The sequence below is a fragment of the Leucopleurus acutus genome (assembly GCF_964270905.1).
Source record: "Leucopleurus acutus genome assembly, chromosome: 16".
NCBI classification, from domain to species: domain Eukaryota; kingdom Metazoa; phylum Chordata; class Mammalia; order Artiodactyla; family Delphinidae; genus Leucopleurus; species Leucopleurus acutus.
Genome location: NC_139158.1, coordinates 44,713,055 through 44,740,420, shown reverse-complemented (window position 1 = coordinate 44,740,420; position 27,366 = coordinate 44,713,055). Strand labels below are relative to the sequence as shown.

At 42.9% G+C, this 27,366-nt stretch overlaps 2 protein-coding genes across 5 annotated transcripts in view; one reads left to right on the top strand and one right to left on the bottom strand.

Annotated features, from left to right (window-relative positions):
- Nucleotides 1-489: 489 nt before the first annotated feature.
- GINS1 (GINS complex subunit 1) lies at nucleotides 490-20,965 on the bottom strand. 3 transcript variants are annotated; one of them, XM_082857999.1, is made up of 7 exons: nucleotides 20,810-20,965; nucleotides 16,109-16,173; nucleotides 12,458-12,556; nucleotides 11,756-11,846; nucleotides 9,248-9,364; nucleotides 4,531-4,605; nucleotides 490-1,403 (listed from the first exon to the last, which is right to left on the bottom strand). In XM_082857999.1, exons 1-7 carry the CDS (start codon nucleotides 20,882-20,884, stop codon nucleotides 1,335-1,337), a joined length of 591 nt encoding a protein of 196 aa, XP_082714125.1. In that variant the 5' UTR covers nucleotides 20,885-20,965; the 3' UTR covers nucleotides 490-1,334. The 3 variants fall into 3 exon arrangements, with proteins under 3 accessions (XP_082714125.1, XP_082714127.1, XP_082714126.1); XM_082858000.1 differs by lacking the exons at nucleotides 490-1,403; nucleotides 4,531-4,605 and adding an exon at nucleotides 4,790-4,860; XM_082858001.1 differs by lacking the exons at nucleotides 11,756-11,846; nucleotides 12,458-12,556; nucleotides 16,109-16,173.
- Nucleotides 20,966-24,936: 3,971 nt separating this feature from the next.
- The window catches only part of ABHD12 (abhydrolase domain containing 12, lysophospholipase), a 68,527-nt gene continuing 66,097 nt past the window's right edge, over nucleotides 24,937-27,366 (top strand). Inside the window, exon 1 of one of the 2 annotated variants that reach the window (XM_082857993.1) lies at nucleotides 24,937-25,236. In XM_082857993.1, coding sequence (XP_082714119.1) covers nucleotides 25,046-25,236 — 191 coding nt within the window. In that variant the 5' untranslated portion in view covers nucleotides 24,937-25,045. The remainder of the gene's footprint in view (nucleotides 25,237-27,366) is intronic. The other variant, XM_082857994.1, reaches the window with a different exon arrangement.

The following is a 27,366-nucleotide window of genomic DNA, read 5'->3' as shown; positions in this document are numbered from 1 at the left end:
CCTGAGATTACAGCCCAGCATCATTCCTGTACGTAAATTATTGATATATGTTGTACTTTTCTGTTTAATTCCCAGAATAAAATAATAAGAATATTCCTTATTTGAAGTGAATGTATACTAGTTGAAAAGTTAAAATTTTGTAGGTTTTATTGATTTATGTTGACTGGCTCTAGTCACTGGTCATGGAGGGGCTGGTGCGGAAAGGCCACTGACCACCAGGCAAGACCACTCTGTGCCTCTCCGATGTCTACCATTTTCAGTTTATCAGGCAACAGAAACTGCGCTCCACTTAGCTGACCAGCTCTTCATGTGACTTTCTGGTCACTGTGACTGTTGGGGGGAAACTGCACAAAGTTCCTTTCCTAGCCCCAATTTCAATTTCCCTTTCCAAAGGGGAGATCCTGGTGCTCACCCCACAAGCTCGCAGACACGCATGAGCCAGATCAGCCACCACTGCTGGAAATGGGCAAAATCCATTGTGTCCTTCCTTTCTTCCTTAACAGCCAGGTGATAAGTTAACATGTTATTGAACATTAAATACGCTGAAAATTTTATAGGCCATCAGCTCCACCTGCCCATGTGATTTGGAAACAGGAATTGCAGAAATTCAGCTCCCTGGCTTGCACAATGCACACTTCCAGCAACACAAGATGCACAAGGACCTCCTATCTCCCTATACAGCCAGCTGAAACTTCCTCATTGTTTAAAAGAGATTAAAATGTAATATTGATAATTTACTTTCATTAAACAAAAACACACTATAGTATTTTGGGAACTGTATATAGTATTTTGGGAATTGTAGGAATGTTGTGATTACAGATACAACGTACCACACAAAGGGGAGAATCCTGTACAATAGAAAAATAAACCACTTCCACCTTGTGAGCACAGAATGAGAAGATGGCGGTGTATGAACTAGGAAGCACTCTCTTTAGGCACAGAATCTGCTAGAGTCTTGATCCTGGACTTCCCTCTAGAACTGTGGACAGCAGATTGGATATGTGGAGTCTCTGTATGGCAAGAATTCAAACTCTCTATTGAGAACTGATGCTTCAAAAGGGAAGCATACAACATAAATTCAAAAATATGTTTACCATGAAAGGTTATAGAATTATATTTGGAAATTAAATAAAAGAGAAACTAAGGTTCAAATGAAAGAAAAGAAAAAGAAAAACAAACCATACTCCTTGGCCAAGCATTCCTGGTTAAAGTAAGTCTAAATTTTAAAACCAAAAAGTGGTGGGCCTGGGGGAGGTGGAGAGGGAGATGGAGAAGTGTCCTTGGTTGAGTCCAGCCTCGAACGGGGGAAGCCTTGGCAGCCATCTGGCGAGAGGTCACGACAGCACGTGCTCCAGGATGCCCTGTCTAATCAGCTGCTCACACTTCCACCGAGGTAGAAAGTGCTGAGGGAAGAGGGGGAGGAAGAAAAAGGAATGAAAAGAATGTTAAATTACACGATGCATCATTAAAAAGCAGCAACACATTATATATATATTTCAAACTCCACCAGCTAAGTAGTTAAAAGCTAAACTTAAGTATTTTTGCTATTTTAATCAACTGAAATGGATGTCACCTAAAGCTGTACTGAAATCTGAATTTTATAAACAAATTCACGTTTTACTTAAGTTAAATTTAACTAAAGAGTTTTGAATTCTAGTAGGTATTTTCCTTAATGTTTGCATTTTAAAATTTATGCACAGGGGCTTCCCTGGTGGCGCAGTGGTTGGGAGTCCGCCTGCCAATGCGGGGGGCGCGGGTTCGTGCCCCGGTCCGGGGGAATCCCATGTGCTGCGCAGCAGCTGGGCCCATGAGCCATGGCCGCTGAGCCTGCACATCCGGAGCCTGTGCTCCGCAACGGGAGAGGCCACAACAGTGAGAGGTCCGCGTAACACAAAAAAAAAAAGAAAAAAAAATGTATGCACAGAAAACCCAGGTAGGTGAGATTTGGGGCACTGGATCACCAGTGGTACAGCAACAGCTCATTCGGAAGGCAAACGGAAGGAGTGTCTTCTCCATTAAACCTTTTCTAGGATCTGAGTCTGAACAGTCATTCTTCTACTAACAGTGCAACTCTTCTCCCATATTTTCCAAGGATTAAAAGTCATTGTAACCTATGACATGGGTGCTGGTCACACGCTGTGTGTGAGGATGCCAGTGCCTGGCTAAGGCTCATCCTCAACGTCTCCTGAGAGGACACTGCTCTCGTTCTGAGGGAAAGGAGTCTCCTTGTCTGATTCCCTCTCAAAACACCAGGGCTTAAAACAAAAGTGAACATTTAGTAAACTCTGGAGCGGGGAGGTGCTGGAAGTGAGGCAGGGAGCTCACAAGCTCACAAGGAAGCTCCAAGCTCACAAGTGACCAAAGAAATCTCAAAGACGAGACAGAAATACTTGGGTAAAAACAAGAAACAGTACATTAGAAAGTGCAGTGTAGGTAACCCTAGAAAGTAACTGAAGGAGAGAGTATGCAAAGTATTCAAGGAAGCGGAAAGGCCTCAGGTGAGACCCATGACCAAAGAAACTCCTCCAAACCAGTCATGAAGACCCATGGGCCAAGGACTGTTGTCTAATTTAACCGAATTTTTAAAAAGCCTTAAGAATATAAAATGTAAAAAAAAATAAAGAGAGAGAGAAGAAACTACAGAGTTGCTCATTTAACAATTATTCCAATATCTACTAAAAAGAGGGAGTTCTGATTTCTGGACAACCAGCATGCTTGCCATAGACTCAATAATAAAGGAATGTACAGTAGGAAAATGTTTCCCTATTAATATTGTATATTATGTGGGTGATCTACACTGTAGATTTTATAGAAAACTGGTTTCAGATGTGCTCAGACATCTTAGAAGCCCCTTAATATCAGTTAGAGTAGATTTTGCTTTTAAGTTTCCCCATTTTTATAGGGTGATACTGAGAGACAAAGTCTCATTAAGAGGAAGGCTTCTGAACGCGCCACACAGTAAACAGCAATCGTCTAACAGCAGCAGACGGAGGAGGGACTGGGTTTCGGCCGCCCTGGCCCCACCCAGGCCCTCCCTGCTGAGGAGTCTTAGTACACCTGGTGGGAAGACTGGCCACAAAGCTCGAGAAAGAAATTCAACCATGGGACACTGTTTGGGGTGAAGTGCATTTTCTCACATCTTGCTTTATGAGGCTAGCTTTGTTCTTGTGAACCCAGAGCTTTACCATCTATTTTCTATTCATTAGTATCCTTGGAAGGGAAACTTTTGCCTTAACAACCAAAGATTTTAGGGTACCCTGAAAATCTGTCTTTAATAATTTCAACTTTTGTTTCAGGAAACTATTTAAAACTCCAAGGGTACTAGTAAAATAAGAGACCAACTCACCCTCCCTTAGGGAAATGAGCTAAGAACCACATAACCAGAACGATTCTTTGGCTCAACAGAACAAACAGAAGTCAACAAATGTGACTAGGGTCATTACATACCGACCGTCTCAAAACAAGATGGCAGGCAACAAAGGAAAGAGTGGTTTTTACTAGTTCACCTTTCCTCCTATGCTAATATGACTACAGAAAATAGAGATAGGATAAAATAAATTTAGCTACTGTGAATTCATCTAATGTGAACTTGAAGATTTCTAAGGAAACAATAAATTGAGATTCTTCGTAAGGAAAAATTTAGTGAGTTACAATTTCACAATTTCAGTCTTTCCCTATTAAATTCTATTATGTTTATATATTAAATACTTAGAAATTTTTTGATACATATCACTATTCGTTAGCTAAAGAACTAAGATTTACAAGGTGAAGAAGTATAGGCTGAAAACTAGTGCTTAGCACCTTTTTAATAAATAATAATTTGAAGAAAGGAGCTAAATGCAACAACATAGTAGCCCCTTAACTAGAGTAAGACCCACTGTGGCAACTTCCCAGGGAAATGCTTAGTATTAAATTCAAGCAATACCCTAGTAAATTATAGCTAATGCTTGAGCATGGGTTTGAACTGCATGACTCCACTCAAATATGCGTATATATATATATATATATATATATATATATACACACACACACACACACACACACACACACACATATATATAAAACCTGTATTTTCATTTTACAGATCTTTAAATTGACTAAGTATGGGGAAAAGTTCGTGTTCAATTAGAGATCACAACAGGTGGGATCAAAAGAACTAGGGCTTGGGTGCTAATTCTATTCAAACTGTTTTAGCTTCCAGCCTTTGGGTGAGTCATTTATCAATCCCTTTGTTTTTGAGGCAGAGGGAAGTACTCAGATTTCCGACTGTGTGGGGAGAGGGGAGTCTGTAGGCACCCCTAATCCCTGTGCATTGTTCAAGGGTCAACTGTAATTAACCCTTTCTTACTATATGCAACGTTTGCTTCACGCCTTTACATTTAGAAAAAGGACAAAAGAGTATTTTATAATAAACATAATTCCTACGATACAAATGATCATCACAAGGTGATACTTACCTTGCTACTGATTCCAACGTTTTCATCATTCAACACTCTTACAAAATTTAAAGTATCTTAAGACAATAAATACCTGGCTATTTTTTTTTAATAGGACTGAAGTACCATCATCAACTTCAAATTCTCCATAGTCTTTTAGACACCGCACCTGAAAAGAGAAACTGATGTTTTATCCAAATCACTTTTTAATACGTAGAAAACATAAAGCAGATGGGGATTTATATATACCCATATGAAAAGTATTAGGCTTTCTCTTTATTTCTTCTCTGTGTACTTAGGCCTAGTACTCCTTCCTGTGGTATTCTAGTGGTTCCAATGGTCCTGTTTTGACGGGGAGGAAGAAAAATGGCAAATCTCCAAAAATACGTGTATGTCAGCACTGACAGCAAGGAAACCTAAGGAGCTGCCAAAAAGAGACAATGTCACTGGATTGTTTTCCCTCTGCAAATTGTGAAATATCAAGCAGTTGAAAACACATCTACAGGGACTTCCCTGGTGGTCCAGTGATAAAGAATCCGCCTTACAATGCATGGGACGCAGGTTCAATCCCTGGTCAGGGAACTAAGATCCCACATGCCACAGAGCAACTAAGCCCATGTAACTAAGCCCGCGCACCACAACTACTGAGCTTGCGCACCTCAACTAGAGCCCGCGAGCCGCAAACTACAGAGCCCACAGGGCCTGGATCCCTGCGCCACAACTACAGAGCCCACATACGCTAGAGCCCATGCACCACACCAGAGAAGAGAAAACCCACACGCCACAACTACAGAGAAGCCCGCACACCACAACGAAAGAGCCCTCATGCCTCAACGAAGATCCCACGTGCCACAACTAAGACCTGACACAGACAAAAATAAAATTAAAAAGAAAACAAAAAAAAACCCATATCTACAAAGAAAAGAGAACATTTTAGATCTACCCCAACCTGCCTCTTACAGATTCCTCCCATAAAGTATCAATATCTGAGAACAGGACATAAGTCTATAAGATTTGTTTTACAGATTCTGCCAAGCTCCTTTGACTGATTGATTCAGACTCTTTCCCAGTATTACTTAGAGGCACACTAGGAAAGAAAAGATATAGAGTCATGCTACATGAATCAGGAGAGGCTCTTATTTGGAAGGTGGGAGGGGTAAGGAGCCTGATAACCACTTCTGCAATTGCAAAGAAGGAACATTCAAAGGTAGCCCCAGAAATCTCAGACCTGGCTCAGCTTCAAGTGCTGCCACAGGAAAAGGCAGGAGGGCATTTTCATCTCCTATGAGAGTTCAGACCTCAGTTTATTCTCCAGAGTACTAGCACTGGTGTTAGCAAAGCCAACTCCAATGGCAAGTCTCTGATTCCTACTTTTCCTGGATTATTTCATGTCCTGTGATTCCTCTGCAATCCTACCATGACTCCCAAAGGTATTTTAAGCTGGTTTGAGAAATACAAGAAAAATCCCCCCCACCACCAGCATTTTGCTTCTTTAAATAGACTTTTATTGTGGAAAATCTCAAACACATTGAAAAGTAAAAAGGCTAATAAACTCAATGTCCCACCAACTGGCTTCAACTACTATCAACATGTGGCCAATCTTGTTCTCTCACCCACTCTGGGTTATTTTGAAGCAAATCCTAGACATCATTTCATTTAATCTATAATTATTTTAGTGCTTATTTCTATAAAATAAGATTGTTTAAAAAAATCCCAATACCATTATCACATCTTATTAATAAATTTTTAATATTATGAAATACCCAGTTAGAATCCAAATTTCCCCATTTTGTTGCATGATTTTTTTTTTAAGTTGCCATGCGCAAATGAGAGTCAAACAAGAGCTACACATTACACATTTCTGATATGTCTCCAACTCTCCTTTAATCTACAGGGTTCTCCCCCTTCCCCTTTCCCTTGGCAACTTACTTGTTAAAGAAACTGGGCAGTTTGGTAGTTTCCCAAAAATAGATTCTGTTGTGGACTCCTGTGGGGTCATTTAACATGTTCCCCCATCCCCGAATTTCCTATAAACTGGAAGTTAGGTGTAGGGGCTGGATCAGATCAGGTTTAGTTTTCTGGCAAATGGTGTTATGATGTTGTGAAGCACAAAATGTCTGGTGTCCCTTTTTGTTTTTTTTTTTGGCTGTGTTGGGTCTTCATTGCTGCGCGCGGGCTTTCTCTAGTTGCAGCTAGCGGGGTCTACTCTTAGTTGCAGTGCACGGGCTTCTCATTGCGGTTGGCTTCTCCTGTTGCAGAGCACAGGCTCTAGGAGTGCGGGCTTCAGTAGTTGAAGCACATGGCTCAGTAGTTGTGGCACACAGGCCCTAGAGCGCGCAGGCTTCAGTAGTTGCAGCATGTGGTCTCAGTAGTTGTGGCGTGTGGGCTCTAGAGTGCAGGCTCAGTAGCTGTGGTGCACAGGCTTAGCTGCACAGACTTAGTTGCTCTACAGCATGTGGGATCTTCCTGCATCAGGGATCAAACCTGTGTCGCCTGCACTGGCAGGCGGATTCTTAACCATTGCGCCACCAGGGAAATCCTGGTGTCCCTTTTTGGATGTTAAGATTGATCAATGGGCCTAGGTGCTATCCATACCCATCCACTACTAAGGTCTCTCTTAAGCTTTTCACCTAATGCTTTAGCAGCTACTTGCCTCCATGCATTAGGGCTACAAAATGGCATTAATGTAGTTTTTTTATTCCTTCTGCATTTATTAGCTGGAATTCTTCTATACAAAAGAGATTTCCCTCGTAAACAATTTGGCTACCCTGAGATAGAATTTGTGCAGTAACGGAAGATGGATGCTTGACTCCATTCTTTCATTTACCATTTTCCAAAATGAGTTGCATCCTTCATATTCTCCAAGGAGACCCAAAGAGGTTTCAGTTTTAAAACTGTTGTTGTTAGCTGTCATTGATTTGATTGATGTGATGCAATTCACTGCAGTTTATCATTTTGATGCTCAAACTGTCCTTTCTTTGGCTAATGAGAGCTCCTTCGAATCAGCTCCCAAGTCTTTTCAGCACTCCCCTTGTAGTCCTTGATACTTTCTTTCTTTCCATGCTACGCTTGTACATCTTTAATCTATTTGAGCCCTGGAATCGGCCATTTTCCCCCCAGGAGTGCTGGTTTCCTTTCACAAGAAATGGCATGTAGACTCAAGAATGTGGATGCTCATGGCTACTGGGTTGGTCCTTGTTTCTAGGCCTTTTCAGCGGACAGAGCTAAGAAATGCTTCTTTAGAAGAGATGATTCAACATGAGTCCATGCTATTACTTTTTTGCTCTATTCTTCAATATATAAACTGTTTATTAAAGAATATTATATTATTCTTAGGAATATTATTACTAATAACATTATTACGAATAATATGATTACTAAAAACAGGTTAAGATTTCTTTGTAAGTCTTTTCATCCTTCGTATGTACCTACTAGGGAAATACAATCAATCTATGTGTTTTAAAGTAATTTAAATAACCACTGTTTGACTAATCTACCAACATGAAAACACAGGTTCATTTGTTTCATTTTGTTTTCAAAATGTATAAGTTGGTTTTCCACTTTGATTTCATTTTGTTTTAACAATATGTAAAATATTTACATGGTTCCGAAGTTAAAATTTTAAAACAGGTACAGTCAGAAAATTTTAGCTGTTCCATCCTATTCCTGCCACCACCTACAGGTAAAATTTTTGGTTTGAGTTTGTTTCCTTTCTTTTTTGTGCTTTGCTTTATTGTGCTTCTCAGATATTGCCCTTTTTACAAATTGAAGGTTTGTGGCAACGCTGCATTGTCAGATGATGGTTAGCATTATAATGCTAATGCATATTCAACAGACTACACTATAGTGCAAACATAACTTTTATATGTACTGGGAAACCAAAACATTTCATGACTCACTTTATTGAATATGCACTTTATTGTGGGTCTTAAACCAAACCCATGATATCTCCAAGGTATGCCTGTATAAACTAATATATATTCATATACCCCTTTTCTTTTCTTTTCTTTTTTTTGCGGTATGCGGGCCTCTCACTGTTGTGGCCTCTCCCGTTGCGGAGCACAGGCTCCGGACGTGCAGGCTCAGTGGCGATGGCTCACGGGCCTAGCCGCTCCGCGGCATGTGGGATCTTCCCGGACCGGGGCACGAACCCGTGTCCCCTGCATCGGCAGGCGGACTCTCAACCACTGTGCCACCAGGGAAGCCCTCTTTTTTTTTTTTTTACATCTTTATTGGAGTATAATTGCTTTACAATGGTGTGTTTGTTTCTGCTTTATAACAAAGTGAATCAGCTATACATATACATATATCCCCATATCTCCTCCCTCCTGCGTCTCCCTCCCACCCTCCCTATCCCACCCCTCTAGGTGGTCACAGAGAACCAAGCTGATCTCCCTGTGCTATGTGGCTGCTTCCCACTAGCTATCTATTTTACGTTTGGTAGTGTATATATGTCCATGCCACTCTCTCACTTCGTCCCAGCTTACCCTTCCCCCCCCACCCCGTGTCCTCAAGTCCATCCTCTACGTCTGCATCTTTATTCCTGTCCTGCCCCTAAGTTCTTCAGAACCTTTTTTTTTAGATTCCATATATATGTGATAGCATACGGTATTTGATTTTCTCTTTCTGACTTACTTCACTCTGTATGACAGACTCTAGGTCCATCTACCTCTCTACAAGTAACTCAATTTCATTTCTTTTTATGGCTGAGTAATATTCCATTGTATATATATGTGCCACATCACCCCTTAAACAAAAGTCATCACAGTCTATGCATTAAAGAAAAATCCATTTTAAAAAGGTATACTTACTTCTATGTATAGGTTTTTTGGAGGTTTCATATCCTGTGTGATGTCCAAACCTTCATGTCCTCCCAACGACCTCATGTAGGTAGCAAGGGACTTTTTGTAATGATTGAACCATTCCATCTACAAACATAAAGATGGCCATTTGACAAAGCTGTAAGAAAACAAACTTGCAGAAATTATATACTAATCCTTTCAAAAACAGCACACATCCCCACATGGATCATTACTATGACCATTCATTCAAACCACAAATATTAGTGACTGCCTGTTATGAACCAGGCACTGGTCTAGGTACTTAGGATCATTTAACAAAGTGAACAAACATCTCTGTTCTCACAGAACTTACATCCCAGCATACTTAATCACAGACCTAAGGAACTTTCCACCAGAAACCAAACCATGAAAAATACACCATTTCAGAATTATGATCTCTTCAAACTTCAAACTCTGTATTGACAGGTTTTCTGAAAGCTATAAAATGCTGTTGAGAAAAACACCCAAATGTCCATCAACTGATGAATGGATAAGATGTGTACATCCCTACAATGGGATTATTCAGTCGTAAATCAGAGTGGAGCTCTTATATGTGTTACCACATGGATGAACCTTGAAAACATGCTGAGTGAAAAACACAAAAGGTCACATATTGTACAATTCCACTCATATGAAAAGTCCATACTAGGCCAATCCATGAAGAAAGCAGAGTAGTGGCCTCTAGGGCCTGGGAAGAGGGGACAGAATATGTTCTGGATAAGATGGTGGTGACGGATGCACAACTCTGTGAATATCCTAAATACACTGAATTGTACACTTTAAAAGGATAAACTTTAGGGGATGTAAATTATATCTCAGTAAATCTGGTTTTTTTTTTTAATTGTTGAGAGAAGTTAAAGAAAACCAAAATATGTGGAAGGATATACTACTTTCAAGGATTGGGTGATTCAGTATTGTAATAACATCAACTGATCCATAGATCCAATTCAATCTCAATCAAAACCCCAATTTTTTAAAAAATGGAACTTGATAAATTGAGTCTAAAATTTGCAAGGAAATGCAGAAGGCCAAAAGCAGTGAAGATATTGAAAAAGAAGAACAAGATGGGAACACTTACTCAAGATTTATTATAAAATTCCAATAATTTAAACAATATGAAATTGGTACAAGGACAAATAGACTAAGAAAGAAAAGAAAGTCCCCCATCCAAAATCCACAGATATATTGACATTCAATTTACGACAAGTGGCACTGTGCACAGAGCAAGGAGAAAAGAGGACCTTTTCAATAAATGATGCCATCTCAATATCCATATTCAAAATGCAACTAGGCTCTTACATTATTCACAAAAATCTATTCCAGTACTGTAAATCTCTTTGTGAAAGGTAAAACAAGATAACTTCTAAAAGACTATACACATAACCTGCATTAGTAAAGTGTGTGTGTGCGCATACATACACACACCTCTCCCTCAGGTTCAATAATCTGCCAGAATGACTGACAGAACCCAGGAAAGCACTACACTGACAATTACAGTTTTATTGCAGATACAAATCAGAACCAGCCAAAGGAAGAGACACCCAGGATGAGGTCTGGGAGTCCCAAATGTGAAGCTTCGAGTATCCTCTCCCTGAGGAATCAGGACACACCACCCTCCTGGCACACTGATATGTAACAACACACACAAAGTACTGTCAACCAGGGAAGCTCACACAGCTCTGGGGTATCATTACATAGGCTTGATCGATTGATCAAATCATGGTTGATTGAATCACAGGTGACTGAGCTCTACTTCCAGCTCCCCTCTCCTCTCTCCAAGTTGGACTAATATCAAGAGGATAAAAGCCCCAAACCAGAGGGGATGGTGGGAACCTCTGAATTTGTAGCCAGTTGGTCAGAAGGGAGGGTGGCCTTGGGAACCTCAAACTTTACGGCTGGTATCTGAAGTGAGAGCAGTCTTAACCTATGAAGTTTGGTCTAACTTTAGGTAGTGTCCGAAGTCACTGCAACACTGTAGGCAGTATGACCCTCACTTTGTAAATGAGGGAATTTAGGCACAGGGAGAGGTCGAGTCACTTGCCCAAGATCTGACAGTGGCAGAGCCAAGGTTTGTACACAGGTTTGCTTGGCTCCAATCCTGTGTCCTTAAATATTGTCCCTTAATGACTGGATAAATCAAGAATTCAAGTATTCACATTGATAAGCAAATTATGTATACCCACATATTTTATGGAAAATCTCCCAATAATAATGCCAGGTTTTTCATCCTACTGATGGATCACTAACAAGTAACATAATGGGACCCTTTATTTTGTTAAGTAATAGTAGTTTTCCATATAGCATTTAGAATTACTCCTATCATTCTCATCACAGTATATACCAGAGACCAAAAATTACTCAAAAACAAATGTTAAAACAAAAAAAGATTTTTGAAACACTATAAATACTATTTCAGAACACTGCCATAACCTCAGCTATTTTCCAAATTCACAAACTTGAACAACAATGCTGACTTACTTCTTCAGCAGACATGTGAAATCGTAAAGCACTTGGCAAGACACTGCCACATTCCCACCTGAGTGCTCTAATCCGAAGCAATCGGTCATACCTAGGACATTAATAAGGTATTAGATGGCATAACAGAGGGATATCAGAAGTTGTTTTCATCAAAAGAGACTCCAGACTCAACCACCAAAATTTAACATGTGGACTTTTATTTGGTTCCTGAGGCAAACAAACCATTGTAAGAGGACATCTTTGGGACAACAGGGAGAATAGGAATACAGTATGGATGGATGCTGTGAAGTCGGGTTCATTCCTCTAGGTATGAGAATCATAGTGGTCATGTAAGAAAAGGTCCATAAGGTCCTTATTTCTTAGAGATGCATACTAAGGTATTCAGCGGTAAAATGCCCGATGTTCTACAATGTTTTAGCATAGACAAATAAAACAAGATGAAGCAATTATGGCAAAATGTTAAGAATTGTTAAGCCTACCTGATGGCTCCATGGGGGTTTGTAATATTATTCCCTAATTTTATGAATACTGCAATTTTTCATTATAAAAAAGTTTAAATAGAAAAAAGAGAAGAATTTAGAACGCTCATAAAAGAGAGACAAATCTAAGAATTCCTGTTATCCATATAAAATGGTTAATTAGGAAACCACATGGGAACCCTCCACTGCTCCCTGCCACCCCAGCAAACACAGAGAAGCTCACAGGTATGCTACAGTGCAGCGCTGATTTCTTAACAAAGAACAGTGTCGAAACTTGATGGTTGGTATCAAATCACTTCGTCCACCTGACTTCGCTTCATTCCTGGTAAAACATTTAAGGAGGAAAAGAATGTCTATTTCAGTATATGTCGAATTTTCCAAGCCAACTAACAAGTGACTCCATGCTTGTTTTTATCCATTTATGTTAGCAGTTAACCTACCCAAATAGTACCTGTCTCATCAGAGCTTTTGCTAACATGTTAAAAGATTAAAAAAGCCAAAAGCTAACTAATTTGCCTAGGATCACACTCCCAGTGTTTTGTTTAGCCATGTGGCACTTTGCATTTTGCACACTGATTAATCTCCATTGTCTCCAAAAGACAAATATTGTGTTTCCTCACTTTTTGGAATCTCTTTTTCATGGTGGGATAAGAGACAGATCGAATATCACGGTGCATAAGATTATGGCCTCACATCATGTTCTGATCCTATGGAGTCCTCTTTTTGTGGTACTTCCAAATCCTCATTCTAATAATGTGAGCTAAGAATTCTGGAGTCAGGTGGTCCTCCACTCATCCAACAAATATTTATTGATCTTCAACTATGTGCATGTTCTGTACTTTAGGGTCCTTCACACAGAAAGGGAGAAAATTTTGGTTTTACCCTATAAAATATATATCTCCTTGGTTATTAGACAAGTATTGCACTTTAAAACCAGATGTTTGGGAATTCCCTGGTGCTCCAGTGGTTAGGACTCTGCACTTTCACTGCTGAGGGCACGGGTTCAATCCCTAGTCAGGGAACTAAGATCCCACAAGCCCTGTGGCACAGCCAATAAATAAATAAATAAAATAAAATAAAACCAAATGTACAATTGTTTAATGGGTATAGTGTTTCAGTTTTACAAGATGAAGAGTTCTGGAGATGATGGTGATGGCTATATGACATTATGAATGTACTGAATACACTGAACTGTATGCTTTAAAATGGTTAAGATGGGGGACTTCTCTGGTGGTCCAGTAATTGGGACTCCACACTTCCACTGCAGGGCAGGGGGCAGGGAACTAGGATCCCACATGCCCCCCAGTGTGGCCAAAAAAAAAAAGTTAAGATAGCAAATTTTATGTGATGTGTATTCTACCATAATAAAAAGAAAAAACTGGAAACAAAACAAAACAAAGCCAGGTATACAGAATTAATTAGAATCTACTCTGGAGTTTTAAAAGGAAACAAATACAAAATATACGTGCCTGCTCCGGGCCCTGAAAATAGAGGTAAAATATATGTCCCATTTTACCATGTCTTCCAGATTGTTCTATATACTTCTGCCACTCTACAAACATTAGATATATTCTCAACATTTTTTTGTTGTTGTTTTTTGTTTTTGGCCACACCAAGAGGCTTGCAGGATCTGAGTTCCCCAACCGGGAATCGAACCCGTGCCCCCTGCAGTGGAAACGCAGAGTCCCAACCACTGGACCACCAGGGAATTCCCTATTCTCCACACTATTTACAATGTGCTCTGGATTATAAAGAAATAGCACAAATAAAATACAGCCAACCTAACATCAGAGTACTTTATTAGGTACATAAGAACTTCCTTAAAAAACTCACATTTACACATGAGTAATTAAATAGGAACAGAGTTCTTCTGACAAATAATTTTAACCAGAAACTGGTAATAGTGACTGACCCCCGAGAACCAAACTAGGAGGATAGGGCACAGAATTTTGGATCATGAATTTCCAGATGGTATGAATACAGGAAAATCATCCTCTTACTGGACCAAGGCCTGTTAGGCCACCTCCTAAATATGTCTATAAACTGTTCACTTTCTCCCTAGTCTGGCTTACCTCTCCTGCCACCTGCATGACCAGCATGCCTCCCTATCCTCTCAGCCCCTCCATTTACTAACCACAGCAGCAGCCAGGGTGGTCTTTTAAAACACAAACATGCCTCCACCTGCCCCACATGCTTAAAAATCTCACCGGGTGTCACCCTTTGCCTGCTCACTAAGTTTCAGCCACACTGGCTTTCTTTAATGATCAGTTCCCTGAGCATCCCATCCTCTTTCATGACTCAGGGTCTTTGCATATGCTGTTTCCTCCACCTAGAATGCTCTCTGCCCCAATTACTGCCTCGCTAAAACCTGCTTCTCCTTCAGGCCCCAGCTGAAATGTCTCTTCCTTGGAGAGAACTTCCCTGATTCCTCAATCTACTAATATTTTCAATTCATTATTCTCTCTCCTAGTGCTGTTGTTTTCCTTCATAGCATGTATTCCAACTTGGTGTATCTGTATTTAATATCTGCCTTCTGCCTTACACTGTGAGGGTCATGGGGGCAAAAATCTTGATTATGTTGTTCACAATTGAAATACCAGAGCCATTTATCAGCTCATAATTGTTTAGTACATATCTGCTGAATGAACAAATGAACAGTTTGGGAACCTGAGTTCAGGACTTTACATTTCCCTTACATTTACTGCAGACCTGTTGCAGTTCAGTTCCTTGTTCCATCTGTATCTATCCTTAAATACAGTAACTGCAAAACGTGCCTACTGTTCTGTGTACTCCACAAATCTTAACAGCATAGTACTGATTTCTATGTCCAACTAACTGATGAAAACACTCCCTAACAAGGCCAAACATGAAACCTCATGTTGCAGACAGGTTGAGATCTGAAGACCTCGCCTTTGATCCAGCAGTTAGTACTCTGTGTCTTACTCTTCACCAAATCACAGGACCCTGTGAAGTTGGTCATTCAGCCCAAATTCTCCACTGGGCCAACTACCATGCTTGGCTCTAAATAGTCTGTAACTCAAGAACCCTCTCACCTACCAAGCCTTCTGTAGCACTAGTTCTCAGTGAACTCCATTCAAGATATTGTAAGTCACTGCTGCTCCTGCTAAGTTTACAAACTGCCTGTTCTCCTTTTAACCCACTAAGTCTTCTACTGATGAAAACAAGCAGTGGAAACAATACATTTCACTTAAGGTTGTTACTTACTCCTGTCTCATCTCTTTTAGGTCCACCCCGATTCATTTCAAGTCATATCAGTCAAACAACAAATATTTATTGAACATCTACCATATGCCAAGCACTGTTTGAATCCCCATGGACATAGCAGTGATTAACACAAATCCCTCTAGTTCTGTATAGTTAGGGTATGACCAGGCTCACAGAGAATTAGAAAAAACAAATCATATCTAAAATCTAATGTTGGGACTTCCCTGGTGGCGCAGTGGTTAAGAATCCACCTGCCAATGCAGGGGACATGGGTTCAAGCCCTGGTCCAGGAAGATCCCACATGCCGCAGAGCAACTAAGCCTGTGCGCCACAACTACTGAGCCTGCACTCTAGAGCCCGCAAGCCACAACTATTGAAGCCTGCGCGCCTAGAGCCTGTGCTCTGCAACAAGATAAGCAACCTCAATGAGAAGCCCATGCACCACAACGAAGAGTAGCCCCTGCTCGCTGCAACTAGAGAAAGCCCGCGTACAGCAGTGAAGACCCAACGCAGCCAAAAATAAATAAATAAATAATAAATTAATTTAAAAATAATAAAAAATTTAAAAAATTAAAATTAATGTTAAGATTATCTGATTTCAATATCATATTTCTTAAATTGTTTTAAAATATCAATCTTATCAACTTACACATCAGATTGGTTTTGTTCATATAAAGCTTTCATCTCCTCCAGAACTTGCCTGAGTCCATCCTCCTAGAACATATAAAATTACGCTCATTAATTCCCCCACCAAGTTTGTAGCAATATTTTATCTATGTTTATCTTTGATTTATGTATGTTATCAAAAACCAATAGTACAGGACTTCCCTGGTGGCGCAGTGGTTAAGAATCCGCCTGCCAATGCAGGGGACACGGGTTCAAGCCCTGGTCCAGGAAGATCCCACATGCCGCAGAGCAACTAAGCCGATGCGCCACAACTACTGAGCCTGCACTCTAGAGCCCGCGAGCCACAACTACTGAGCCCATGTGCCACAACTACTGAAGCCCTCGCGCCTAGAGCCTGTGCTCTGCAACAAGAGAAGCCACTGCAATGAGAAGTTCATGCACCACAACAAAGGGTAGCCCCTGCTCGTCGCAACTAGAGAAAGCCCACGCACAGCAACGAAAACCTAACACAGCCAAAAAAAAAAAAAAAAAAACACAATAGTCCTTCCACACCTACTAGGATGGCCATGATAACAAGTGTTGGAGAGGATGGGGAGAAATTGGAACCCTTGTACAATGCAGGTAGGAATGTAAAATGGTACAGCCCTGTAGAAAACAGTCTGATGAGTCCACAAAAAGTTAAACACATAATTACCATATTAACCAGCAATTCCACTCCCAGGTATATACTCAAGAGAACTGAAAACCTATGTTCATACAGAAACTTGTACACAAATGTTCAGAGCAGCATTATTCATAACAGCCAAAAAGTGGAAACAACCCAAATGTCCAACTGATGAACAGATAAACCAAATACTGTATATCCATTCAATGTAATATTATTCAGCCAAAAAAAGAAATGAAGTACTGATACATGCAACAACATGGATGAACCTTGAAAACATTACGCTTAGTGAAATAAGCCAGACACAGAAGGACAAATATTGTATGATTCCACTTATCTGAAACAGGCAAATTCACAGAGACAAAGTAGATTAGAGGTTACCAGGAGCTGAGGGGAAAGAGGAGTGGGGAGTTACTGCTTAAAGGTTATAGAGTTTGTTTGGCATTATGAAAAGTTTTGGAAATAAGAGTGATGGTTGCACAACAATGTGAATATAATTAATGCCACTGAAGTGTATACTTAAAAATGGCAAATTTTAAGTTATGTATATTTTACCATAATTTAAAAAAATAAAAAGAAATGAATTACTAACACAAAATACACAATTAACATACTGATTAAGGATAATCTTGAATATACTGTACTGAGAAAAGAAGTCAGACAGAAAGGAGTACACACTGTATGCTTCCAACTGGCCCCGTCCAGAAAAGTTTGCAACTCCGAGCATGTTGACTCCAGAAATACATTTAAAAAGACAAATATAATCTGTAGCACAGAAAGAAAATCCATGGTTGCCTAAGGCTGCAGATGGGAGGTAGCTAGTAGCTACAAAAGAGAAAAGGGAATCCTTGGGGTGACAGAAATCTTGATTGGGTTGCTGGTTATAAGGATTGTATACATTTGTCAAAATTCAAATGTCTATTAAAATGTGTATTTTGTTGTATATAAATTATACCTCGATAAAACTAATGACAAAAAAAATCAATAGCCCTACAGAAGCAATAATGCATGACAAAAGTACATAAATAATTTATTATTTATTGGAAAATGATCTTAAAAGGTTACTACCAAAAAAAATCCCACTGCTAGAATAGAAAATAGAAAGGTCAAAGGAATTTTTCTACTTGAGCAAATCATTAGAGAAATCATTAGGCAAATCATTAGAGACAAGCAAATCAAAACCACAATGAGGTATCACCTCACACCAGTCAGAATGGCCATCATCAAAAAACTACAATCAATGCTGGAGAGGGTGTGGAGAAAAGGGAACCCTCCTGCACTGTTGAGGGGAATGTAAATCGATAGAGCCACTATGGAGAACAGTATGGAGGTTCCTTAAAAAACTAAAAATAGAACTACCATATGACCCAGCAATCCGACTACTGGGCATATACAGAGAGAAAACCATAATTCAAAAAGATGCATGCACCCCAATGTTCATTGCAGCACTATTTACAACAGCCAGGACATGGAAGCAACCTAAATGTCCATCAACTGATGAATGGATAAAGAAGATGTGGTACATAAATACAATGGAATATTACTCAGCCATAAAAAGAAACGAAACTGAGTCATTTGTAAGGATGTGGACAGACCTAGAGTCTGTCATACAGAGTGAAGTAAGTCAGAAAGAGAAAAACAAATACCATATTTTAACGCATATATATGGAATCTAGAAAAATGGTACTGATGAACCTAGTGGCAGGGCAGGAATAGAGATGCATACATAGAGAACAGACTTGTGGACACAGAGGGGGAAGGGGAGGGTGAGACGAATTGAGAGAGAAGCACTGACATATATACACTACCATGTATAAAATAGATAGCTAGTGGGAAGCTGCGGTATAGCAGAGGGAGATCAGCTCGGTGCTTTGTGATGACCTAGAGGGGTGGGATGGGGAGGGTGGGAGGGAGGCTCAAGAGGGAGGGGATATGGAGATATATGTAAACATATAGCTGATTCACTTTGTTGTACAGCAGAAACTAACACAACATTGTAAAGCAATTGCAATCCAATAAAGATATAAAACACACACGCACACAAAATTTTCCCTTGGAAGGATAAAAACATTAGAATTATAAAATTCATAAATGTCACACAATAAGTCTGTCAACAAGCAACCTCTACACCTGAAACATTGTAATCCAACTATACTTCAATTGAAAACTTTTTAAAAAGGAGAAAAAACCCACTAATGCTATAACAACAACCAAAAAAAACCCACCCAAAACAAAACAAAGATAAGTAACCCATCTACTTTTAGAGCCAAAATATATGCATTAGCAAAAGTGCTTTGGCACTACTGGTATAATTACAGAATTACACTTTACTTAACCCTGCTTGAATATAAGAAATGATTCTTGATGAAAAAATGAAAGCATGATTTCTACCTTTTCTTTCATCAGCTGGTTAAAAGAGATCATAGAAAAGTCTGATTTATTAGAATTCAGTTAAATATTCCATTTATTACAAATATTGTTTTAAGGAATAGTTGAAACTCTTGCACAATTAGTAGATCAGCAGGTATACAAAAGACAAGTGTGAAATAACTTTTTAAAGATACCTAAAATAATTTTCCTAAAAACTCACTTAAACGATTACCAGTTCTGCATGTAGAAAGTGCATAATCATTCCAATCGGCTGAACACAGCACCTAACCATGAGGGATTATGGAATGAACAAGGCAGAGTCCCTGCTCTAAACCAGCCACCATCTGGAAGGAATAATTCTTGAAAGTCTGTGTGGTCAAGAGTGTGTGGGGTCAATCAGATCAATTCTTGGTCTCAGCTCAGCTGTGCCAGTGGCCGGTCTCGAAGGCAGGCACGACTGCAAGAAAAGGTGCACCTCCGCCAACTAAGACCCAGAAAAGCGAGTGATTTCACAACTTCTAAGTCCGCCCCTGAGCCCCCCACCCCGAAGTGCGAAACCAACACTTATCCTAAAATGTGAGTGAAAAAGAGAGCTGGACTAAGGGTCTGAATAGCCAGCACCGTGGGCAGTCTCTGAGCCCTTGGGCTGGTTTCCTCCCATGTACCACGACCCCCAAAGGACCTAGTCTTCCGACCCCAGAGGGGCCACATTTGACAGCCTCCACCCCTCTGCATTCCAGCGTCTCTACTGAACCTCCCACTGTGGTCTCCTAACTTTTTAGATGAAGTAACTGTCTGAAGTTGCAAGAACAGACTGGACTCTAGGAAACCTGTATTCAGATTGAGGCTCTGGCTCCAATATGCTGCAAGTTCAGGCAAGTTGCTTAACTGGATCCATAATTTCCGCGGCTCAGTTTCCCCATCCGTTAAATGACCTAAGTGTCAAACTAACTGCTCTTTAATGTTTAAAACAAAACTCACCTTCCCCAAACACTCTTCCTGCTGACCTCCGATGTTTATTCCGCTACCAGAGAAAGAAGCCTCCCGAGATGCCGACCCCTCTCCTCTCCCACTATCCATCCCATCTCCAGCCGTAGCTACAAGTCCTGCTGTCTCAGGACACGGCTTTCAGCACCCGCTGACCGGGCAGTTCGGACCATACACAGCTTTCGTGTGGTCTACTGTAACCACCCAGAGCCATTCTTTCTTCTCTTCGATCCATTCCCCAAAGTGCCGCCACAGTTATCTTCAAAACACGAAGAGCTACCCCATCGCTGCCCTGAAATGCCTTGTGAGTGAACAGCAAACCTCCCGGCCCCGGAGCCCCCGTGCGGCCCGCGCACCCAGCGCCGGTCGCCCTTCGCCGGCGGGGAGAGGGTGTCCGCACCGCCGGCTCCCCGGCGGGGCTGCGCTCACCGCATCCTCCCAGGCGCGGCCCTAACGCCCCGCTACCCCGGTCCACACCTCCCCAGTGCAACTCACACCTGCGCTCCAGCACCCGTCTCCGGGCCTCTCCGGCGCGTCACCGGGGCGAGGCGCCGACCGTCCAGACCGCGCGCGGGAAGCCGCAGAAACCAACCCGGCCACATCCACCGCGAAGAACCACGGGCACACCCGCCGTCCCGTCCCGGCTGCGCAGTCCCCAGAAAAGCCACCCCTGGGAGGCGCCCGCCCGCCCGCCGCCCTCACGTTGAAGGCCGGCAGCCTTCCCTCGGCCGCGCGGTGCAGCTCGCGGACCAGCTCCATGGCCCTCTCGCAGAACATGGTGGTCGCGCCGGCCCTTACAGACAACCGGCTCTCAGTCAAACGGCCGCCTAACCAGGCCCTACGGTTTCAGCTCCTACAGGTCCGCGACGCGCTGGGCCGACCCCGCCTCCGCCCCGCTTTGGCGCCCAAACGCGCAACCAATAGGAGCGCACTGCCGGCCTTCAGGCTACGGCGGCGGCCAGGGGACATTTGCCTCCGCTCTGCAGCCGCAGTGCCACAGGAAGCCCCACACCTGGGCGGTTACGAACCTTGGTGTGGCTTCAGCCCAGCCCTCCTGTCCAGGCCTTGGTCTGAGCTCAGGCTGAGCCGCAGGACAGCTCCCGCGCAGCACAGCTCGGGATGGACGTACGTCCCCTTTTCCGTTGGATTCATTCATTCTCGTTTAGGTTAACGGGGACGCGCACGATGCGGTCTAGAAGGCAGACCCGGCAAAGGTGTGCAGTGATGTTAGCACCCAGCGTTGCGTCTGTTCGGTTTTGCAGTGTGGGTTTGTTTGTGTGATGGTAAAGGGAAAACAACTTTTATTGGGTATCTCTTGTGTGCTAGGGACTGTGACATACTTCACCTAATTCTCACGATTATCCTTAAAGTGGTTATTAAGACTCTTGGTACTGATTAGAAAACAGAAGTTAGAGAACTTGCCCAAGATCACACAGTTCGTAAAGTGACAGACCCTGTATTTAAGCCTTCAACTCCACCGTACTACATTTGATATTAAATCAGTCATTTAAAAACGTGTACAATAACTCACAAGGTGGTGGTTGGGGATTGCCCTTGATTAACATGAATACACATAGCCATATTCCCGCCGAGATGATGACGGAAATTTTCATAACCATATAGAATCAAAGGTGGGAATTACTGCTATGGAAACAATTCGTTTTATTTGGCTTTTGTTTTTTTTTTTGTTTTTTTTTTTGGCCCCGCGATGTGACATGCGGGGTCTTAGTTCTCAAACCCATGCCCCCTGCAGTGGAAGTGCGCAGAGTCCTAACCACTGGACCACCAGGGAATTCCCGTGGCTACTTTTTTTTTTTTAAAAACAGTGTTACTTTGGACTTCTCTGGAAGTCCAGTGGTTAAGAATCCACGCTTCCACTGCAGGGGGCGCTGGTTCCATCTCTGGTCAGGAACTAAGATCCCACATGCCAAGCGGCCAATAAATAAATAAAATAAACAAACAACGTTACTTGGATCCATTCTATCTAACCCTAGAAACTTTGTTCCTCTTTTGCAAGTATAGATACAGTAGATGTGTGGTCTGAGAAATGAGCCTGGGAATGGTCTACAAAGCCTCTGAATCTTACCCTTACGTTGAGTGACCTTTCCTTCCCAGCTCTACAGTAATGGATAATTTAGCTAAGTGTTTTTATCAAATACACAATTCTATAGTGTAATCCAAGGAACACCAGTATCCACAACCTTCCTTTGCCATAAACCTTTTCAATTTCAGACCTCAGGCCTGAGACTCACTTCCTTACCTATACAGTGGGGGCAGTAGTACCCACTTCTGGGGGTTTGTGATGATTCATTATTCCTTCAGCAGATATTTATGAAGTGCATATTCAGCATTGTTCTAGACACTGAAGATAAAGCAGCAAAGTCCCTGCCGTCAGAGTCTAAGTTCTAGTGTGGGAAACAGCAATACGCAGATACAGATATACTGATGACAAATATATTGGTGAAAAGTGCTAAGAAGAGTATAAGTCAGGGCATATATGTATAAAATAGTCAGGGCATATATGTATAAAATAGATAACTAATGAGAACCTGTTGTTTAGCATGGGGAACTCTGCTCAATGATCTGTGGTGACCTAAATGGGAAGGAAATCTAAAAAAGAGTGGATATATGTATACCTCTAACTGATTCATCTTGCTGTACAGCAGAAACTAACACAATGGTGTAAAGCAACTATACTCCAATAAAAATTAAAAAAAAAAAGAGTGTAAGTCAGGGAAGGTGAACTGTGACAGTGAGAGGGCCTGAAGGTTTCGAGTTAGTGTTCAGAGAAGGCACAGACCTAAAGTGGAAGGGAGTTAGCCATGTGGATATGATGACTCATGTACATGCCACCCACACCCTGGGGCCCCTGCCTCAGCAAGGAGGCAGTGATACTGGAGCAGGGTGAGCTAGAGAGAGGCTGGTGGCTGAGAACAGAGTGAGGACTGAGCAGTGGCTGAGGCCAAGTCAAGTAGGCCCGTTGGCCCATTTCATAAGCTTTCGGTTTTATTTTCCACGAGGTGGGGAGCCATTGAAGTGTTTTGAGCAAATAAGTGACAGAACTGGATCTAGAGTTTTTAAAAAGACCTTTGTGGCCACTGGATTAAGTAGACAGAAGTGAGGCAGGAGACCATTTAGGCTATTATAAGAATCCAAGTGAGGGATTATGGCACTTTGGCCCATGGTGGAGGTGGTGAGAAGTGGTTGATCCTGGATAGATTTTGAAAGGAGAGCTGACCAGCCTTGGTGATAGACCTGCTGTGTCATGAGAAGGGAGGAATCAAGGATGACTCAAAGGCTTTGGCCTGAGGAACTGTAAGGATGGATTTAGCATTCTGGAGGTGGGGAAGGCTATGGATGGAGCTGGGAGCATTCTGGAGGTGGGAAAGGTTATGGATGGAGCTGGGGTGGGAGAAGAGCTGAGAGCTCAGCTTTGAACATGATTTTAGGTGCCTGTTGGATGTCAGAGTGGATGAGTAGACCACTGGATAGAGGAGCCTGGAGTTCAAGGAAGAGGTGTGGACTGGAGATACAAATGTAGGTGTCCCCATTGTAGGGTGACCTGGATAAGATTAGAGCCTGGATAAGATTACTTATAGAGTGAGTGTGGACCAAGAGTTGAGGACTGGAGCAAGGCCTAATACCAGCAAGAAAGACTCAGTACCCCTTACTCTCTTCTTTCCAGCCCTCCCTTCCTAGCTTTTTTGTTTTTCTATTGATTGGAAAGGATTTAGTGAGTGATAGAGTAAAAAAATGTTTTACACTTTATTTTCTGGATTCCCAGTCTCCAGTATGTGCTTCTACATTACTTTAAAGAATTCACCAAAAGTATATTTGGACAAATATGAATGCTGGTTGTGATATTTAGTAATATGGTCAGTGAAATTCTTTTGCAATTTCTAAGTATCATTACAAAGCTAATATAAGGAGCTATTGAATTTCTAAAGACGTTTCTAATTGATCTTAAGTTATCAGTTGCCAATAGTTTTCACTGGCACAAATGTTGAAATTACAAGTTACTTTGGAATAAATAAGCGAATCTCTTGGTTGTACATCATTTGTAAAAAAAATAAAATAATGCCATATTAAAGAAAGCCAAAGCTATAAAACTGAATAGGTGAAACTGCTCTTTCCTTTCTGTTTTTAGGATGGGTTGAATTAGTACTTAATTTGTGTTTCACAAGTGGGAATTTGTGAAATGGATTCTTCCCCCAACAGCTAGTTCTGCTTTATAAAAATCTAAAATCTAATACTGTTTTTTTAAAAAAGTAAAAATTTTAAGCAGCTCAGTTTTCAAACGTTCGGCCCAAAAGAAAAACAAAAAGAAATATCTATACATTTCTGTTTCAAATTAAAAAACAAAACTACCAGATCACATATTTTTTAAAGAAAAGTCCTTGTGGGAAAATAGTTATAAATCATTATTAGGACAGAATTGTCATGTCACCTTTTTCTTTTTGTTGTGTAAATTCTTATAAAACCTTTTCGCGGGTTTCCACTGTTGGGGGGAGTCAGAGAGCCGGGGATATGCGCGGAGTACCCTTTGGGCCGCTGCAGTGGGCACCAGGCGGCCTCGTGTCTGACCTAGCCCGACCCCTGCCCAGCGCTACTCCGCCAGTCAGCCGCGCCCGAACGGTGACGCGCCTTGCGGCTTCGTTTGCCCGTGTCCAAGATGGCTGCGATCGCCGCTGGGGATGTTGGGTGCGCCGGGCGCCGGGTAGGGGGCCCCGGCCGGCGTACCCGCCTACAGCCACTCAGCGCTGGCCAATCAGCGCAGGGAGGCCGCCGGCCCCGCCCCGACCCCGGCCGGCAGGGACGTCAGGGCGGCGGGCTCCAAGCTGCGGCGGCGGTGGTGGCTCACCTGAGCGGCTGCTCCCCTGAGCGGCGGCGGGTGGCGAGGCCCGGGGCGAGGGTGAGGCCGGCGGTGCTGGCCACGGGATGAGGAAGCGGACCGAGTCAGTCGCCCTGGAGCATGAGCGCCACGCCGCCTCGGGCTCGTCCTCCGCCGGCTCGGCCGCCGCGGCGCTGGACGCCGACTGCCGCCTGAAGCAGAACCTGTACCTGGCGGGCCCCGGGCCGGCCGAGCCGCGCTGCGCCGCCGACGCAGGCATGAAGCGGGCGCTGGGCAGGTGAGGAGCGGCGGAGGCGGCCCGGGACCCACAACCCTCCGGAGCTACTTGCCCTCCACCCCGCGTGCCCCCCGACCCTCTCCGGGCGTCCCCGGGTGCCTCCCCCGTGGTCCCCCTCTGGCCCCCGCGCCCCCTTCCTTCTCGGGCGGGCCTGGGGGGGCCCTCCAGCGACCGGCAGGTGAGCGCCTCTCGACGAGGGTGGCGAGCTCCTGGACGCCCGGGAGCGCCGACTCCGCTCCGACCTGCTCTGCGTCCGACTCCGACCCATCGTCCCTCTCGCCGGGTGGGCAGCTCACCGGTGCCTGAGTCTCCGCGGCACCCTCTGCTCGAAGCTGCCGGTCCCTCGGGGACGGTTGAGGGGTCGGCCGTGTGCAGGGACATGGGGTGCACCGCATCCTCGGCTGTCGAGGGGGTGGGGGGAAGCCCGGCGTTCGCGAGCAGCTGGCTGGTGGTACGTGGAATGTGTCCGCAGGAGTCGTCTCCTTGGGAATCTCCGTCCCGTCACCTGGTTATTTTCGGTCTCCCTTTGGGGAGATGAATGCGTTTATGTTAAATTAATCTCACAGTTGGGATAGGGGCATATTTCACGCGGGCAAGTCTCTCCCCATAGTCTGGCTGTTTGTGTAGAACGTATCACTCATGGCAGTTTTGAAGTCTTGATGTTTCAGTGGTGTTTGAAGAAGTTAGTATGTAATGTTCTCAGGTGTTGTAGCAGAGTCACTTATTTTGGGGTCAACTGGAATGCCCTTAATTGACACTGGCCACTTCCGTGTAAAATATTTATCCAAATAGCCCCTAAAAACATCAACTGCATTGCCTGAAAGATCATGAAATTAAACTATATACCTCTCTAAGTCAGTGGTTCCCAGTCCTGCCAGAAGTTCAGGGACTGACAATATTTTTGTTTTTGTGTAAAATTATCTAGCAACTGGTGAGTATCTTTTGTGAAACTAAGCTGTTCTGTGGAAGGGTTTATCTGCATTAAAAACTCACAACTGGCTTTAATGCACTTTTAGTAACAAGCTTGACATAGCACTTAGATAGGTTGGGAACTCTTCCTCTGAAGAAATCAAGTTGTGATGCACAATGTTTGGGGAGACAGTGCTGGCCTGGCACCTTCCTTGAAAGATGTACTGTATTAAAAGGATCTGATTATTTTTATTTTTGAGTTGAAGACAAAGAGAGACATTCAAGTGGTGCCATATCCTTTAGATAAACAAAAGGCTGTTACGGGAATAAAAAGAAAAGCAGAGGGCGGGAAGGCCAAATTTGTGTGTCAGCCCATGGCTTCCTTCCCTATTGCCTGAAATGCTCTCCTGGATGTTCTCCTGCTGCGTCTTCTCCTTCAACCAGGTCTCTGCTTTACTGTCACCTCTTCAGAGAGGCCTTCCCAGACCAGCACATCCAAAATAGCCTTCCTGCCGCCCCCAACCCCCCTATTCTGTTTACTTGTTTCTTCATCGCACTTATCCCTTAGCTCAGGGGTCCCCTGTGGTCCCCAGGCCACACAGCAGGTGAGCAGAGCAGCGGGAGGCCAGGCGAAGCTTCATCTTCCGCTCCCCATCACTCCCCATTACTCGCATTACCACCTGAACCATCCCCGCCCATCACTCACATTACTGCCTGAAACCATCCCCCTCCTTTCCGTGGAAAAACTGTCTTCCATGAAACTGGTGCCTGGTGCCAGAAAGGTTGGGGACCGCTGCCTTAGCTGACGGTGTGATTGCCTGCACACTTGACTTGCTTTGTGGGTAGTCTCCTTCACGAGGACGGAAGCCCTCTGAGAGCAGGGACAATTTTTCTCTCAGCGTCTGTCTCCAGGGCCTGGCACATAGTAGGTGGGAGAAAATACTTGGTGAATGAATATCTAGAATAGATACCTAGAATTGGAATTGCTGAGCCAAGGGATGTGTGTTTATGACTTTGAAAGCAAAGGCCAAAGTGCACTCCCAAGAAGTTGTACTGACACGCCCTCCAGTAGTGTCAGTTGCCTGCCCCCCAATAGTGAACATTACCAGATATTTTGATCTTTTTCTACTTGATTGATGAAAATGACATCTGATTTGTAACTTTAATTTGCATTTCTTAATGGTTAGGTGGCAATTTTTGTGTGTTTTTCTAAGCTCATTA